This window comes from Argopecten irradians, chromosome 6, assembly GCF_041381155.1.
Source record: "Argopecten irradians isolate NY chromosome 6, Ai_NY, whole genome shotgun sequence".
Taxonomy (NCBI): Eukaryota; Metazoa; Mollusca; class Bivalvia; order Pectinida; family Pectinidae; genus Argopecten; species Argopecten irradians.
The window spans coordinates 37,552,889-37,572,848 of NC_091139.1; the positions used below are offsets into that span (position 1 = coordinate 37,552,889).

Here is a 19,960-nt window from a genome sequence, read left to right on the forward strand (position 1 = left end):
TAGAGGAGAGTGACATGGTAGTTTGATATGGCTTCTGGAGGTACAGATCTAGAGGAGAGTGACATGGTAGTTTGATATGACTTCTGGAGGTACAGATCTAGAGGAGAGTGACATGGTAGTTTGATATGGCTTCTGGAGGTACAGATCTAGAGGAGAGTGACATGGTAGTTTGATATGGCTTCTGGAGGTACAGATCTAGAGGAGAGTGACATGGTAGTTTGATATGGCTTCTGGAGGTACAGATCTAGAGGAGAGTGACATGGTAGTTTGATATGACTTCTGGAGGTACAGATCTAGAGGAGAGTGACATGGTAGTTTGATATGGCTTCTGGAGGTACAGATCTAGAGGAGAGTGACATGGTAGTTTGATATGGCTTCTGGAGGTACAGATCTAGAGGAGAGTGACATGGTAGTTTGATATGGCTTCTGGAGGTACAGATCTAGAGGAGAGTGACATGGTAGTTTGATATGGCTTCTGGAGGTACAGATCTAGAGGAGAGTGACATGGTAGTTTGATATGACTTCTGGAGGTACAGATCTAGAGGAGAGTGACATGGTAGTTTGATATGGCTTCTGGAGGTACAGATCTAGAGGAGAGTGACATGGTAGTTTGATATGGCTTCTGGAGGTACAGATCTAGAGGAGAGTGACATGGTAGTTTGATATGGCTTCTGGAGGTACAGATCTAGAGGAGAGTGACATGGTAGTTTGATATGGCTTCTGGAGGTACAGATCTAGAGAGAGTGACATGGTAGTTTGATATGGCTTCTGGAGGTACAGATCTAGAAGAGAGTGACATGGTAGTTTGATATGGCTTCTGGAGGTACAGATCTAGAGGAGAGTGACATGGTAGTTTGATATGGCTTCTGGAGGTACAGATCTAGAGGAGAGTGACATGGTAGTTTGATATGGCTTCTGGAGGTACAGATCTAGAGGAGAGTGACATGGTAGTTTGATATGGCTTCTGGAGGTACAGATCTAGAAGAGAGTGACATGGTAGGTTTGATATGGCTTCTGGAGGTACATATCTAGAGGAGAGTGACATGGATATATTTATAAAGAAATTTTAGTTCCAGTTGCCATTGTAATATAGTTCAGCTGAGCCAGTGAGGGTGGGAGGAGGGCAGGGGACCAATGCTTACCTATATATATATAGATATACATGTATAAACTGATGTATTTTAAACTATTTTTAGGGAGTGATTTTATCTTCTCCATTGAAGAGAAATTGAAAGTTTATGGGTTACTTGTAGTCAATTTCAATGACGTGTGTTATTAAGGTAGTTTTCTTTAGAATGATATATGATGAAGATACTATGAAAAGTGGGTGAAACTTATACTTGTGATTTAAACATTGATTGTACCAGTTAATGACTAATATACGCTTAAAAGGTAGCTCTTGACCTAGATTATCCATAGGAGAGTTCTGCATAATTCCAGAACAAACGTAATTCTACCTTGACTTTAATTATTGGAAAAAGTAAATATACATTGTATCTCCAAATATTGAACGCATATTAGAATAAGAACAGACATCCTTGTTGCAGCCCGATTTTTGCAGATTATCGTGTCTATTATATACTTATACATTGTGTTTTCACCAATGAAATCTTGCCTCGGGACGCTGTTGTTTATTTTTTGTAGTGTATTTGACATTTATGACTTCAGTAACAGATCATGTGGTTACATAGCAGGAATTTCAATGATACTATAAGTGAGGCCTAACTTCTCACCTTGATTTCAACTTATTCATAATTACAGGTAGAAATAGTATCCTGATATGTATGTCAGATGATAGATATGTAAAAGTTTGCCCTGAATTATTTGCGAATATTTGTTCATTGATCATAAGTAAATATGGGGTAGTAACTCTATAGGTCAAAGGTTATGTTTAATTCTTAAGATAGTAACTGGCGTTTCAATATTTATATGATAGCTTTATATAGAGATTGAACAGTGTTTTGATTGCGTTAAAGTTGGTATGAATGCAATGGGATACAGACATATTCAATGTAGCGCGTTAGCGCTACATGTAGAATATGTCTGTATCCCATTGCGTTCATACCACCTTTAACGCAATCAAAACACTGTTCAATCTTTATATTTACATAAATAAGTCTACTTTTACGTCAAATTTAAAACGATGATGGTTGCTAAGTTGGGTTTTAAATTTGACGTAAAAGTAGACTTATTTATGTAAATATAAAGATTGAACGGTGTTTTGATTGCGTTAAAGGTTATTATTTTGAATCCGATAACAATGAAACTTTGTTTACATTTCATAAAGTAGGCCAACCGAGTAGGCTAATGACGAGCATGTTATTGTCTGTGCCACCTAAGGATCAGTCTTGAGACAAATAGATGACCGAAATCATTTTTTAGTTTCTTATTAATTCAAAGCAAATCTGTCATCTGTGAAAAGGTAAAATGTAAATTAAGTAATTACAGTTTATTTAGATTATCATATGATGCAAAATCTTACCGAAGCGTGAACTAGAAATAGTATGATCCTACTTTGGGTTTGTATTCATACGTCGTTGCGTTTACGCTAATTTGAACGCAACTCCCCTCCCGTTGACTATATAGAGGCATATGTAAATATATATGTGTACAGTATATTGTGAATGCTGTGTCTATATATAAAGTACAGTGTCTTGTATGTAGGTGTTGTAGGTAAAGAGCAGCTGGTAACAAAATAGTGTGATGGTAACTTTATAATCCAGAGACATGTACATGTGGGTGCATGGTCAAGGGGATACATGAAACTAGTATCACCCTGGAGACCTGACAAATAAAGACATATTCCTCAGTTAAATAATTATTATTTATGTACTGTATATATCCTTTCATTGTTTCTTATATTAGCACATGCTTCTAAATCAAACAAAAATAAAACAAAAATGAAATAAAACTTGTTTGGATTTTCCATGTTAAAATTGTATTTAATAACTTTTTATGCAATTTACAATTAGTTGGAACATGCATGCAGTTTTAAAACTTGGATAGGTTTGTGGTCTTGAGAGTGACATTTGTTTGCCTCAGACATTAATGCATAGAAAAAACATTATGTTTTGTAATTATAGACATGCAAATACTTGTTCGTATTACATAATGAATTCCATTTAAATTTAGCTTTATAAATATATGGGACCTTAATTAGTTCTCCACAGTGTAAACTATTGAATAGTGATATAGAGGCAGAAATTGGTTATAATATATATACACGCGGAAATTTCACATACCTGTGAATTACAGCGGAATAGAGATACTGAACAATAACAGATACCAGTAGTGTATTAAACAGATCTGTCGTGTATCGGGATGGCCGGATTTATTGGAACAGTAGAAATAAAGTAGAAAGTCAAACAATGTGAGGTGTATATCTATTGTTGTGTTTAGCCGGAGGAGATAGCGGCGAGATACCTGTACACTGATTACAACTGTCTGCTAGGTAGGTCACATAGATACAGATAATATCTGTGGATCTGTCTCCATTCTGGTTTTATGGTGGTGACCTAATATGATGTTAACTAAGGTATGCTAATTAGTCTGTGTAGGGGTCAATGCATAACATCAATTTAAACTCAAGGGGCCATGGTCAGGCCAAGTGGTTAAGGTATTGAAACATAATATCAGTTATAGTCTTCCACCTGTGGATGTTAAGTTTGAATGGACCCACATCTGGCATTGGCTAGGTACTGCCATTAGGTTGGTGGATTTTCTGCTAGTACTAGCTACTCTACTACACCGAGTTTCTTCACCTTCTAATCCTAGCTTATCCTTGAATAACCGTCGTTGTTAATGTCAAAAAATAAAATAAAATTAAAAAAGATTATGTATTTTGGTTTTTTATATTTACCTTGGGAGGAAGCCAAAGTCCCTTGTAGAAAGCATTCCATTTGGTACAGCAGCATATAGTTTCCATTCTGCAGATAGATATCTATGAATGAAACAAAATTATACAAAGGGCAATAACTCTGTAATAATTCCATGTATCTGTAGTGTGAATATGGGGGCAAAGAAGTAATTCCAACAGTGTGGACAAAATCTTGTCATTATTTTTTAGGCGATCTGCCCCTTTATCAAGACACAAAATTACATCTTGACAGTCACAAATAATGTCCATGCACTTTTGTGTGATATAATGCATGTGTGATATTCTTATTTCAGAATTGCATATAATGTTGTAATTAATTATTAATTAGTTAATGTTTGTTTTAACAGATTTTATTTTGTACACTGAACACACACAAGATTGACATGACTAAATTGCTTGGAGGACAAATCGGTCTGGATGATTTCATCTTTGCACACATAAAGGGCCGGCCGAAGGAGCTTGATGTAACAAAGTCAGAGGATGCCCTGGGATTGACGATCACAGATAATGGTGCTGGATACGCGTTCATCAAAAGAATTAAGGAAAATAGCATTATGGACACAATGCCTTTAATCGCTGTAGGGGATCACATAGAAAAAATAGATGGAAAGAACTTAGTAGGTTGTCGTCATTTCGAGGTGGCAAAAATGTTAAAGGATATACCAAAAGGAAGCACATTTACCATCCGAACAGTGGAACCGTTGAAATCAGGTTTTTGTAAGTATGAATTGTTTCGATTTTGAAATATTGCAATCAAAATGTTACACATGTGAGGACTGCTGATTATGTGTGTAATCTTTTTCTCCAAATTAAGATATTGACAGAACACTGTTCTATAGATCTGAAATATGTTGTTTAATTTTATTGGCAATTACGTCATTGTTCAGAATGCACAACTAGTATTCTCTCCATGTAGCAGACAAATGTGGTATCTAGCTGCAATAGTACCATGGTAACCAACAATATCAATGTGATTATGTTTTCATGAATAAGGTTTCTTTGAAAGATCAAATATGTGTCATTTTAAGGATATGTTGATGTAAACATTGAAAAACCTCTAATGTGTAGGTTTCATATAATTATTAAACAGAAATGTCAAATGTATACCAGTAGGTATCTATTCCATTTGGTCTTGTTTGCCAATAATGGAAGTAACATGCTGGTAACACAGGTATCCTATATAGCTGGCTAGACATGTCCAAGCTTCAGGTTATATATACATACTCTTGTATATGAAATAGACGCTGCCATGGCAACCAAAATGCTTTAGAATCAATTATGAAGACAGAATTACATAGACATTCAACAGACTAGCTCTAAGATATTTTGTTTTCATTGCTTTCAGCATTATTTTACTGTACATCTTGTAGAAATGATTTTGTTTTGAGTTGATATGGTTTATTTTCTGCTGCTGATTTGGGTAATTTTTCAGACGTTTTTGTTCCCTCTTCTTTTACCTTGCTTTGTTGCTTTGCTGTGCTTGAATGTGCCATTCATGATGTTCTATGTAATTCTGTAATCATTTATTGGTTTACAGTAAAAAGTCACAACACCCCAGAATACCCAGGGCTTTTTCTAGGGGTATTTGGGGGCTGATAAGAAGCACCATTCCCAACAAAATTTCATACTACAGTAAAATCTGTCTTAGTGACTACCTCTGTATAAAGATCAATGGACTATAGAGACCATTTGCTCTGCCTTTTTGGTTGGTTGTTATAGACAGGTTTGACTGCATAGCCATAATATAGCCATATAGCCCTTCATAAATATATATAGTATATACACCAGGAAAAATTCCTTTTCCAATTTACTGTTTCCAGTCTAAAAAGAGGTAATGATGTCCCTTGCATATTAAATGAGAAGAAGTCCTGATGCTGATAGTCGTGTTATTATATGTTTGACATTCCCTAACTGTGGTATTTTGTTTTTGTTGGGAAGCAAAAGAAACGGACCACTTTGTACTACTTTTATGTCCATATACCCTCTGTGTGATATATTGTTTTGAATGTCATGTGATGTTTAAATTTTCAAGGGAATCTTGATTACTGGAAAAGACTCTATATGTGTAACTGTTTAAAAATGGAAATAAAAAAGGCCGAAAGATTGAAATAAATATCAAATCCAACATCCACCGACTGTGTGATGATCGAAGCTTTATGATATATATTCCCGGTAGCTACCATATTCTGTTACACAGACATAAAATGACTACAGTCGTATGACTGTTTAGAACTGAACAAAATTCTACACTTAAGTCTAAATCTCCAACAAATATAGCAAAGTTTTGATTAATTGATAGCAACTCCTTACATTTGTTAAAAACTGTGGAATCTGAAACACGCATAATAAAAATTATCAGATTGCAGATGTCATTGAGGATATTTATAGTTTAAAATATCTGCTTGGTATTACGTAATCTTACAGATAACAGGATATAGATAATTAACACAGTATTGTGAACATTGATGATGTAAAACTTTTAAAATGTTATATTGTAGTTTCACAGATAAAGATAACCAGGACAATGTTGTTTGATACGAGGTGTACTGATTATTTAGTAAATACACTGAGAGCTGATGTATATTTACCCTGTTGTTTATCTGTTTTTGCCATATACCTGCTCTTCTTCCCCTAAACATTGTTTGTATATAGTATAGTGATATACCATGACCATTCAGTGTTGTGAAATTATTGGGGTTGGCATTTTCTGGTTGGAAATAAAAAATTATTTGAAGCATGCAGCAAGAAAATCTCTCCTGGTTTATAAAAGTTATGAAACACCTTTAGTCAATTTCAATTCAATTCAATTCATTTTATTCCGTGGACCTTATGGTCCATAAGTACAAATTACATCATGTAAAATATACAATTGATATAACAAAAGAGATGGAGAGTCAGTGTTAGACTAGATAAACTTTGCTTGTTCAATAGTAGATAATTAATTGTCATTACTATATGTACAAGTATAACTAATTAAATATTAATTAGCATATGGTTACCATTCCCATTAGTAGGGTTATAGAAGTCACATGTGAACCTAAGGGTATAATGATACATATATACCCTGGTGGTTTTAACATTGATTATTCATGATTGTGTATGCATGTACGTAGTTGGATGGTCAAAGGAGGTTGAAAAATATGGAATTCAGTATTTTCAAAATTTGAATATGAGGGTATTATTTTAAAACAATGGTAAAACTTACCCTTATTCAATTATAAAACTTAATGTTAATATATATATATAAATAATTAACCAATAATTATATAACTGAATATGATTTATGGATTAATCATCATAAAGATCAGTTTTTCATTTTTCATTATTTGCAAAAAATAAAATACCAAAAAGCCCAAACAAACCCCAACTTATTTGAAATGCTTTTGATATGGTAAATTGTTTTTTGGAGAAGTCTAGTTGTTTTCGTTGGTACATTATGTAAATTTTTTTGGCTACTAGACTGAGATGATGGTGATGGTTTAGCTAGATTAGTTGTATTGTTCAGGTCTGTTTATCTGCCTAGTGTTACTTGAGAATAGACCATGGTGTTTTGATAGAAGGCCTTGACTAGTAATATGAAATAGGAAACGTAATGCTAGACTTGCGCTGCAGAGTGCCAATGGTTACCATGGTAACAAATATGGATTAATAAGGTGAACATAAAATATTTTGACATGATGATACCTGGTTGTTAGGTGATCGGGTTGCTTATGACCAGCTGAATAATTTGCTATAGACTTGTATTATGAGTCAGAGTCACTGTACTGATCCAAGCTGTCTAGGTTGTGTTCTGGTATGCTGTAGATGATGTTCTACAATTAGTTAAAGTCTTTATCTAAATTGTAGTAGAAAGAGAGAAAACAACATTTACAGAAGCATTATGTACATATTGACCCTATGAACAATGATGAATGATGGGATTATGTGTTTGATAGTAGTGCAATGCTGTAAGATAGCTCTATAGACACAAGGTTATGAAGGTGCCAAAATCTTTTCAGAACAATATCTTAAAATCCTCAAAATGAAAGGTCTTACACATAGATAGAGGTTTATTATGACATAAAAATTTATTTATGTTGCAGGTGTTTATGCATAATGTATAAAGTGGAATATGAAAAATAGTTCATAGTTATAGTTGTGGTCTTCAGGGTGATTGTTTTTGATTGCGAGACTGAGGCAAAGGTAATTTATAAGAAGGAAACATTTTTGCATAATAATTTTAATGCATTCAATGTCACTATAAAACTGTTTGAGCTATAATGTCTCGTGTGTTTAGGTTGTCCCTAACATTAGTGAATGTTCCATGCATGTCATTTAGTTGTACAGAACTCAGAATTAGGTTACATAGATCTATATCTGTCTTATCAAATCGTTTGTCAATGAATTATTTATTCTAGTATAAAGGTGAGAAACATCTATAGACGTATATATCTCACACAGCTGGCTGATCAATGCTGTTGTAGGTATAAATACTCTCTCTATATAATAGTTGGCTCGTAATGGTTCACACACATGACTGAGTACAATTTGTGCTTTTTACATTATAATTGTACATACATATATTGCTGGATGAACTGAATGATTGAATGACAGACAAAAAGCAAATTAAGTGTCTGTATTAAAACTATGTGGCTAGGTTTTGGTCACAAGATATCTTATAATTATATGATAAATATGATTTTGAATGTAAGATCACAGAGATTAACCTTTTTGTAGGTACACATATATAGTCAAAGCAAATCCTCCCCCCCCCCCTCTCCAGCCCTACCAAGCAAGGATTACTTTACACATCCCCCTCCCCCCAAAGGTAAATACATTGTATGGATTATAAAATTAATAATGGTATTATAAACATAAAAACTAGCCGTACACATGGACTGAATTATATATAACCTTGGATTATTCCAGGTGTCTAGTAATCACTGTTTACAACCAAGTGTAAAGGATTGATTTTGTAGAGGTGCTAGTTATTTCCGTCTCGTTTACACCTGTTCAGGTTGTTTTGTACAGGTGTGTGTGTCTATGATATTAGGGATGAATAGGTTTGTTCTGGAATGTACCACTCATGAAAAGATGTGTATGTGTCAGTCCTATAGTCATAATTTCCTGATTCAGTGAGGTTGAAATGCTTTGCTATTTGTATTTCATTTGTAAGCTGTTTTGAACAGCAGATATTTGACATAGTTTCTGATGAGTTTATAATACATTGATATTGATAAGACAGGGGCGTAGGAAGCGGGGGGGCAGGGGGGGCAACTGCCCCCCCGTTCCCCAGGACGGGGGGGCAAACATGTCTTTTTGCCCCCCCATTTTCGCCGACTGAAATGTTCTAAAAATGCATATTTGAAAGAAAAATGGGTCCTCCTGCACATTTTTCGTTCTTCATTCTAAAAAATTTTCCGCATTTCCTAAAACGTTCAAGCACATAATGTTCAAATTTTTAATAGCAGAAATTCAATACACATGAACTACACTGAAAATGTCCATTAAGGGATTCTACGTACTGCATTTGTATTTCAAAAAATGTCTCTTAAAAGATTATACTTTGCTTATATGTCTTAGCAAGACAATTAATTCATTATTATTTTGAGTTCAGATCGAGCAGGGTTGCATAATGATATAACGACACTATTATCACAATTATCATTTCTAAATGCATGTTACTTTAAATCGAAAAATTAACATGGTAAGAACGCTTTAAAATCATTAAAATACATCGTAAAACTCATCTCAGCCATTCTAATCGTAATTTTTTTCCCGGGGGAGACCCCCGGACCCCCCAAACACCAAAAAGTCGCGCCTTCGGGCGCTCATAAATTCATCCAAATGCATCGTAAAACTCATCTTAGCCAATCTAAATCGTAATATTTTTTCCCGGTGGAAACCCAAAAATCTCGCGCTCGCAAAATTATCAAAATACATTGTAAAACTCACCTCAGCCATTCTAAATCGTAATATTTTTCCCGGGGTCGACCCCCAGACCCCAAAATCTCGCGCCTTCGGCGCTCACACGCTAATTTGGCCAATTTGCGTATTCGCTAATTTGGCCAATTTGCGTATTCGCTAATTTCCTTTTAGCGACCCCACTGTCAATAAATGTGCACAAGGATTATATTTAATGATATATAAAAAAGTATGTAAAGTATATATGGTTGTGGGGGGGGGGTTACAAAATATTGAGGACCTTTGCCCCCCCATTACGTTTCATCTTCCTACGCCACTGTAAGATTTTTCAACATTCTAGAAAATAGATCAGTTTAGTACATCTGTCAAAAATCATTGATAGACATCTTAACATTATACCTTTCTTATATAGACATCTTTACATTACACCTTTCTTATATAGACATCTTTACATTACACCTTTCTAATATAGACATCTTTACATTTACCTTTCTTATATAGACATCTTTACATTACACCTTTCTAATATAGACATCTTTACATTTACCTTTCTTATATAGACATCTTTACATTACACCTTTCTTATATAGACATCTTTACATTATATCTTATATATAATGAAATCTTTACATTTACCTTTCTTATATAGACATCTTTACATTATACCTTTCTTATGTAGATCAAATATAAATTATTATTACATATTTCGGCTCCACAGTTGTTATCACGCTGTAGAGACTTAATTCATCAAGCAACCAGATATATATTAGTGCACCGGTCCTTAATGTTCTTTATGGTTTAACAGATCTAGAATCATATCTACATCAAGAAGTACTCTAAAACTGGGTGTTATTCATGAATTATATGAATATTCAGTTAATCTCAAAAGCAGCTGATGAAATCTTTGATTTGATCCAGTGATTCTCTTGAAAATTTGTTGGTTGGCCTATGAGTACATTCGATCAAAACTTGATTGTTTGTAAATACAGTGTACTATGTTTGTGACAAAATAGAACTTTAATCAATCTCAGAAACCCTTTTAATTGGCTGTAAAAACCCTGGTTGTTTTGGAAATGTTGCCACTGGTCATGATCATAAAGTATGTTTGTGCAATGTAATGAACTCATGATCAAATCCAGATCATGATTTCCTTGGTAATTTGGTGACCAAACTAGTCCCTAGTAACCATAGTGACCAATCTCTGGGTTAATTGTCACTATGGCAATTTTGTGAACAATTCCTAGTTTCCTTGATAAGGTGACCTACTAATATGAATATAGCTACTCAGCTGCTTCACATATAAACTGAAAAAATGTTTTAGCTGTAAAGGTCACCTTTTACTGAAAACTTAAAAATAGTCCACATAATGCAACCACACATTGGGAAAAGTATTGTTAAAGTGGCCAAAAGTTTCCTGTTGAACAGGTTTATTCATAAGTGCATTGTGCCTCAGCGTACACAGGCCTTATGTGACAATAGAGATTTTAACTGGTGATAGTTTTACTGCTGTAGTTGATAACTAGTTTTTTGTTAGACTTGTAATCCAAGGAAAGAAACCTATACTGACAAGCATAACTATCATTTGTATCGCAACAACATTTATATAGTACAAAAAAAATTAAAATTTTATGATAGATATATATTATTACTACAAGTGTTTTAAAAACAGTACGAAAATCACCCGAACAAGGTGGCACATATGGTACATATATCTGTGTCATATTACAAAAATCTCTTCCTGTTTGAGACCTAAGATTTGGTGCCTGAACAAAGCATTGTAGTAAGTCTCCCAAGTTATATTGGTTGTAAATACATATACAATTTGGAGAGGCTTTTAAAACTCTGATAACAAGAGTTAGTAGCACATGTTTCTACACCAAATGTTATTTTGAAGTAGCTGATAATGCTATGCCAGTATGAAGCTTGCTTCCCTTAGTGTAGTGTACTTAACAAGAATATTTTAGAAAGTTACTTGATTGGTTCAGGAAATTTCACCCAGATATGATTAATGTTTTCAAAGCAGCTTATATATATGACTTTGTTTAATCAGAGCACAACGTAAATGTTACACATTTAAAAAGGACAGACAGAATATACAAATGATTTATGATAGGTGTAAACATTGTGATATACTAGCTAGTGTTTTTGTTATATATATGGTGTTTATGTTTTGTCATTTTAGCAAATATTGGGCCATCAGCTGGGAAGAAGGGATCAAGTAAATATGGGTCTGGAAAAGAAACACTACGCATTCGGTCATCTGGTCCAGCAACTGTAGAAATTGTAAGTTTTTCTAGCGATCTTATTTTTACTTTGTAAATACAATTACATGATTCATAAATGTTTTAGTCTCCACATTTCTAACACTAAGGTTTCAATCTGTTGGGAGATTCTTATTTGCGTTTGACATACAGTATTTATCAATATTGAATAAAACCTTTTTTTGATTTGATTCCAGACAAGCAACTATCTTTAAAATTATGTTCTGTACATTAATCATTTATCACAAGTGTAATTGATCAAACTTTTAATGAAACTATCAAATAATGTAATTATCGAAATGCTCACCTTTATAACAACAGTTAACCTTTATATAATGGTTTAGAATAACGGTAAATCATGATACATTATAATCATTTAGAAATGTAAATTTGTGTAAACTTAACATGAATTTAACCTGCCTTAACAGCCTGATGAGGTGGTTAACATTGCTGTAGACAAGATCAACGGTCTGCTCGAATCATTTATGGGCATCAACGACTCGGAATTAGGTAAGGCTACTCTGGTCTATTACTAATTATCAAACAAAGCTTTGACTTTCCTATGATGGCATGTGACACACACACAGTGTGTATTGGAAAAATGAAAGATTTGATGTTTTACAAATCATTTGTATTGGTATTTATTGATGTAACTGGTTTGGTGTAGAGGATTCATTTTATTGTTTTCTTTCGTAGCAACAACTATATGGGAAATGGGAAGCATGTCGGAAAACCCTCACGACTTTACAACAAAGGTAGACGAATCAGAAATTAAAGATTTTGGATTTACCGACGACTTTATATTCGACCTTTGGGGAGCCATAAGTGATGCCAAGCAGGGAAGACTCAACAAGATGGCAAACTTTGAGGAACAGTTTTAATATGTGACAAATTTACGTGTGTAGTCATTATGTAATGAAGTTTGTGTCGAAATCACCGATCCCATATAGTTGGTATTGTGTATTGCCATATCTTCACATGTCACTGGTCAATAATGTTAAGTTAAAGTTGTTATTCATTAAAGTTGTATGTGCACGGTTCTAAAATGTTACAGTAGTCTATTGTTGAAGTCTTTGTTTTAATATATGATCAGTGTAATGTTATTTAAAATCACATGTGTTGCCGATTTTTTAATTTAAAAAAAAGAGAAGAAGAAAAAAAAATGCAAATGAAATTTTATTTTAAGAACATGATGCTTGGTTATAGTCTGTTAAAGGATTTTTTGAGCTTTTGATTTTGCAAAGTTTAATCAAATTTAATGACTGGTTAAAATATGCTTTGAATGTTACGAAGTGTTTTTGAAACATTCACTGTTTGATGCTATAGAATCAAAGTGAATATGATTGTTTCATAGAAATGTTATTTTGTGTTAAAACTACAAATAGCCAAATCCAACATTCATGACCCAGCCATGCCTTAATTCCAACGAAAATTATTGCTCAATTTTACCTTTCTCTACAAGTAAATTCTGCTTATAATGTTTCACAAAGAATTTCCAACAACAATGTTTCAACACAGAAAATACTGTCAATTTCTCTGAAGATTCATCAAAGTGCTTCTGATATATTTTTATCAAACGTTATTTAGTACTAAAAACTAATCATTTACAGCCAAAGACTTCATGATCAACCAAAATGATTAGCTTGTTCAATGAAAACAAAAGTTGGCGGTGTCTGAATTGCCACCTTTTACGTTTAAAACACAATGTAGAATCTGCATGAATGAAATAAATAAGTCTTTGAGTCACTGTCCCGATCTCTATATTTTTGCATGTGATTTTCTTTGTATGTAAATAGCTTTAAAGATCGCTATAATAATAAAATTCTAGACTTTTATGTAAATAGCTTTAAAGATCGCTATTAAAAATTTTGACTAACAGATTTTAAATAACCTTATTTTTTCTGGATCTTTAATTGACCGTGTTGAATGTTTTCTAGGTTCCATGAATTCCAGAAGGTCCCATTTCTGACCTCATGTCTCGTACCTTTACATTTCAACGTTGTGATCATGTCAAATGCTAGTAATCTAAACTAGTTCCACACTCTGGAACACAAAGAAGTTTTCATTGAAGTTTATCATTTTATAGTTTCTCCAAGAAAACAATGTCTCATTTTTCTACTCATTTAAATGTAAGAACATAGGACTTAGTCTTATAAAGATAAATTTTGTACATTGTACGTATATTTTTTATTATTGCTAGTTAGAACATCACTAAAGAAATTTTAACCTTTATTTAGTTAAGAGTGATAAAAGTGACAGTCAGTGTGTTATGTCTTTTGTATAGATGCTTAATTTTTGTCTACCCGCGGACTAGCCACTACATCTGAATTACTTTGTTTAAAGAAATTCGGTCAAGTCTTTATACCAAATTATCTCCCCTTAGATTATAAACAATCGTATAGACTGGTGGCTTGTGTACTATTTCAATAATATTCACAAGTCAATTATTTAATTAACAAGAGTTTTGTGTTGCTGGAGTAAATTGACATAAAGTTGAAGGTGATGTACAGCCTGTCCTCATTTCAAAATATTCCAATTAGGCATATTATAGTTGTTGCATATATAGCCCTTTATATTCAGATTTGTGAGGAACTCATTTAAGATATCATCAATGAGCATCTGGAACAAAATGGCATAATTTTTGTAAATAAGGTAGATTTTTATTTGCTAAAATTTTCTATATCAAACATTAATTGTGCCAATCACAACTGTAGGAAATCAATAGTGATCGACAGTAAAAGTGTTAGCCATAATTGTGTGAATAGCTGTATTAAATTCTATAGGGAAAATAGTCCTTAGTAGGCAATAAAAACTGTTCACAATTTTTATAAAATTGAAAGTTTTTTTTATAACAGATTCTTTACTCGATTGAATCTTAAAAATGCCTTACAATGAAATGTTTATGCATATTTTTAGCACTCTGTAACAGTTGTTTGTATTGTTCTTACCATAATTCAGTTATATAAAGCCTTATAAAGTTTTCATAATTGTTGTTGGACACATGTAAACATTCTCTATATATTAAATCACTTATATTTATTACTATGTGATGATAGTTTCATATTTTGATTTCACAATTTGTAAAGTTCAGGTAGTTATAAATAATTCATAGCTCTTGTGGATCATATCAAAGTGTAATGATTGATATTTTTGTTCTTCTTGAAGTTCAAGGCTTTAGAAATAGATAGATTTTCCACTTTTCTGATTAAACAGTTTGTAATAAATCACTTTCTTTGAAACTGGAAATTAGAAAACATGTCCCCTTGGTACATTAAAAATTGATACTGTAATGTATACATATACAATGTACTAAAGATTAAAAAAAAGGTTTGCCCAAAACTCCATTGAAAAAAAAATACACAAGAGAAATGAACTATTTACAAGATTTACCAAGAAATGTGTAGATGATGCAAAATTAAATAAAATGCACTTATATATTTTTTTGAAAAAGGTATTTTTATTTATGAATTGTGATAAATGACTAACATTCCATTTCTTTGCTTGCGAAAGTTTTGAAACTAATTTCTGTGAATATTATATTGAAATTTGTTGGGAGATATTCCATTCCATGGTGATTATTGGTAGCGAACAACCTTTGCTCTGAAGAAAGGTATTTTATCTTTTAAAATTCTTTCATTTAAATTCTTATGTATATTTAGTGTATCAGCTTTGTTCAGTTAACCAAATATTTCATTCACCCCTGTAATCCATGTTGAACTGTTCCATCCATTGAATAAGGAGAGTCCAAATGTAAAGCAGGGGTGAACAAGTCAAATATTAGATTAAATAAGTTGCATAAAAAGTAGTCTCATTTCTGTCTAGTTGTAGTTGATAGGTGCAATAGGTTCAGTTTAATTTCTTTAGTATAAATTAATCCCCGAGATTTTTTGGCCCTGGTTTGCGGGGCAGCTGTATGGTAAGGAGATGAGACATTATCGATGTATAATTGTGTGATGTGAGGCAGATATTGTGATATATTGGTGCAGCCTCTGTACCAATGTTATGCGAGATGTTTTTAATTGTGAATGTCTTTGTCTGTAAATATGGTACGTTATATGCCTTGTTGTGATTAAGAAAGATTTAATTATTCAAGTTGAAGAAAAGAAATATATTATTTATAGTTGTTAACTAAAAAAAAACTGTCAAACAAATCACAAATTGTATGGGGGACAGAAAAGAGTTTAAAATCATAATTACTCCACATAATGTCTATAAAGAAATAAAAAATGGAAATATTTATCAAAATTTTTAAAAATTAACTTATAATGTATGAAAAATTCTTTTGGACATTTTTCTTAGGAAATATCAAACTTTATTTTGTCAATTAGTACAGAAAACATTACAATTTGTGTTTAGAGCTATTGTTAGAAATTTTTCACCATTTTCCAATCATTGAGTAATGATAACGGTATATTTTAAGCATAAGAATTAAAAATCACTATTTTTTCATATCAATTACCTATCTTTAAATCTCCTAAAGCGATATTTCTACAAAGTACATGTACAGATGTATTAAACTCACTGTTAATGCTATCAGAACATACAGACAACATATCATCAATCATTTCATGCATATTTCATAATTTGGATTAATTATTCCATGAGTGTAATTTCATGTATCTGTAAATATCCTGATGATTTTGTATATCATGTAGCCCTGATATTCCATCCATACTGAACAACAGTATGACCCAAGCTTTCTCTCATTAGAGATGTAATAGGTGTACAACAACTTTTAATCATTCATACTTTCATGAATCAACAATTAACATTTTGAAAAAAAAAATGAATATCAGTATGTTGTAATTTTTGATGATTTTGACAGGAAATAAGCAGATCTACAAGTAACTGAAATGACCCTAGAAGTAATGAATTGTGAACAAAATTCATTTATTTTTTATAATATTCACAATGACTACCTGTAGTTGTTGATGTTTGCATTGTGTGCCATTAAGTTGGTTTTACCAGCTGGTCTGGATTAAGCTATTTAAATAATAAAACTGCAATGAAAACTCAAATAGTTTCATTAAAGTTTGACAGCATAGACATCAATTTATAACAGACAATATGTCGTATATATCCACTACATTCATTCCTGTATCATCAATCAATTTCCTCACATTATTTATACCTATACCCATCAACACAGGAGTAAGCACTAATAATGGCGTTAATGAAAAGTTAGATAATTAATTTCTACTTTTGTAAAAACACTCAAATTTGAATTTGTAAAAATGACAAACTTGTCACTTTTAGTAAAGATTTCTCTTGTAGTATTGAGCTGTTTGTACAGTTACACATTATTATCTCTCAAAGGTGAACTGTGGTGAAGCTTTGATTCAATTCAAGAGAGTTTGAATGTTAAAATTTTGATTCAGCTTTTACAAAGATACACCAATTAGATGTCGATAGAATATAATATAAAGTTTAAAAGTTGTCAATCCTCTGTACTAAGACTTTGTAAGTACAGTGTTGGTCTATCATATGTATAGGACCATTTCAGGCAGATTTCATATTTCATCGTCATGGCTACGTGTGTGTTGTTGTGTATCATCTTTTGGTCTGTAATGGTAACAAAAATAAAGGAATTTTACATTACTCCACACAAAAGTGTCTTTGTTATTTCATTTATGTATCATTCAACTCTTAATGTATTACACATATGGTTGAGGTTTATCATGGAAATATACTGGAGTTTTAAGATAACATTGCTGAAGTACAATTGGTAAGTACCAGTTCCGGTGATTGTGACCTATTCTAATCGCCTTTTATCCCTTGTCGTGCGTCGTGTGTTCATAAACAATTTACATTTTCGACTTCTTCTCAAAAACCGCTGAAGCAATTTCAATGAAATTTTGCACAGACCTTCTAAGGCATATGGCCAATCAAAATTGTGAATTATATGACCCCCACCCTCCAGGGGGCTGTGGGAGGAGTCAAAAGGGGTAAAATTGACTAAATTTTTTAAAAATCTTCTTTTCCACTCACAGATGTGGTAGAATCAAATACTCTTCATAGATAGAAAGGTCTCAAAGCCCTCTACAAAAATTATGAATTATATGACCCTGGGGTCTCAGGTTTCCCCTTGGGGAGGGGGTTAAGTTTACTATAGTTTATATAGTGAAAACACATTTTGGAGCATTATTTGGTCATCTATAATAGAAAATTAGTCATATGTTGTCGCAATTATCCCTATGATATGGCCATTGAATTCTATAACAAATTTTCCATGACTAACTCCCCGGGGCCTTAGGGGCGGGGCCAAAAGGGGTCAAATAGGCTAAAACTTCAAAAATCTTCTTCTGAAATTCTGGAACTGGTAGAATAAAATACTCTTCATAGATGGAAAGGTCTTAAGGTCCTTTACAAAAATTGTGAATTATAGGACCCTGCGGCCTCATGTTTTCCCCTGGGGAGGGGGTCAAATTAACTAAAGTTTATATAGGAAAAACACATTTATGAATGTTATTTGCTTATTTTTCATATGAAATTTGTCAAACCTGGGTTATAATTTTTAGCCTGAGATAGCATTTTATCGTCATATCCATATTGGTCCTTGCTGACCCTTAGGGGCGGGACCAAAAAGGGTCAAATAGGCTTAAACTTCAAAAATCTTCTGAATTCACAGATTTGATGGAACCTGATAATCTTCATAGATTGGAAGGTCTTAAGGTCCTTTACGAAAATTGTGAATTTCATCGCCCTGGGATCTCAGATTTGCCCCTGGGGAGGGGACTTTACTATAGTTTACATAACAAATACACATTTATGAACATTATTTGCTTTGTTTTCATAGGAAATTAGTCAAACTGGGTTAGAATTATTAGCCTGAAACAGCATTTTAACACCATATCCATATATGTCCTGGCCGACTCCCAGGGGCCAGAGGGGCGGGGCCAAAAGGGGTCAAATAGGCTAAAACTTCAAAAATCTTCTTTTGAACACAGATTTGATGGAACCAAATAATCTTCTGAAATTCTAAAAATCAGAAAGGTTCCATTTTAAAGTTTATTCTAATTCGTCAATACTTTTTTCAGATTTGAACCAACTTTGCAATGCTTTTTTGTAGCAGCACTCAGGTGACCGTCAAGGCCTCTTGGGCCTCTTGTTTATGTTTTAGTATCTCGAAAACCAACATTTCGAAGATGACATTACATTCTATGAACAGCCAGGGGCATTTAAGGACTGCTAGGTTTAGAGGGGGGAGGAAAGCCCAGAGAAAAACCAGAAAATTATGGTCAGTACCTGGTTACTGCCCCATGTGGGATTCAGCCTGGAAACTCTGAGACAAAGTCTTTGTGGTATTGTGTAAGGACACCTGAACCACTTAGCCACAACCAGTCAAAGGTCAAAAGTATTCACTTAATTCAGTTTGTATGATTGAGTCCAGGTGCTAGCAAAATTGACTCCTATATATGGCCAAATTAAAACAAAATCAATGCTCTGCTCTTTCCATGTGCATATAATGAACCTCTCGGGACCAACAAAATTACTTCATCACAGGCTAACTAATAATAGTCCATCATACACATCATAGGAACCTTTGAAGGGAAAATCATTGATGGTAAAAAGCCCAGAGACCTGGTAATCATGCTTTTGGGAAAATTATGGTCTCAATAAATGTTAAGTGTTACTATATAACGTATTTGACACAATAATTGCCAGTGGCGTTTACAAAATTGAAAAAATGAAAAGGTACTTAACATGACGAAATTATTGCAAAGCAAAGTGCAAACCTATACAGTTTTGATAGTTTTTGTCTTTTGTTGGGCAAATGAAATTGAAGCCTGAAAAGGTGGAGGGGCGCTTATAGGGACATGGACGCTTATAGGGTGGAATATGGTAAGATCCAATTTAATTGGCTAATGCAGTCATATCTTATCAATCAGTATCATAATTTTATTAACATTTCATACCA

At 33.1% G+C, this 19,960-nt stretch overlaps 1 protein-coding gene across 1 annotated transcript in view; it reads left to right on the forward strand.

The window, feature by feature from the left end:
• Nucleotides 1-17,641, forward strand: part of LOC138325801 (PDZ domain-containing protein GIPC1-like) — a 34,274-nt gene extending 16,633 nt beyond the window's left edge. Inside the window, exons 2-5 of the mRNA XM_069271712.1 lie at nucleotides 4,225-4,594; nucleotides 11,964-12,064; nucleotides 12,471-12,552; nucleotides 12,739-17,641. Of these exons, the coding sequence (XP_069127813.1) occupies nucleotides 4,225-4,594; nucleotides 11,964-12,064; nucleotides 12,471-12,552; nucleotides 12,739-12,923 (738 nt within the window). The 3' untranslated portion in view covers nucleotides 12,924-17,641. The remainder of the gene's footprint in view (nucleotides 1-4,224; nucleotides 4,595-11,963; nucleotides 12,065-12,470; nucleotides 12,553-12,738) is intronic.
• Nucleotides 17,642-19,960: the final 2,319 nt, after the last annotated feature.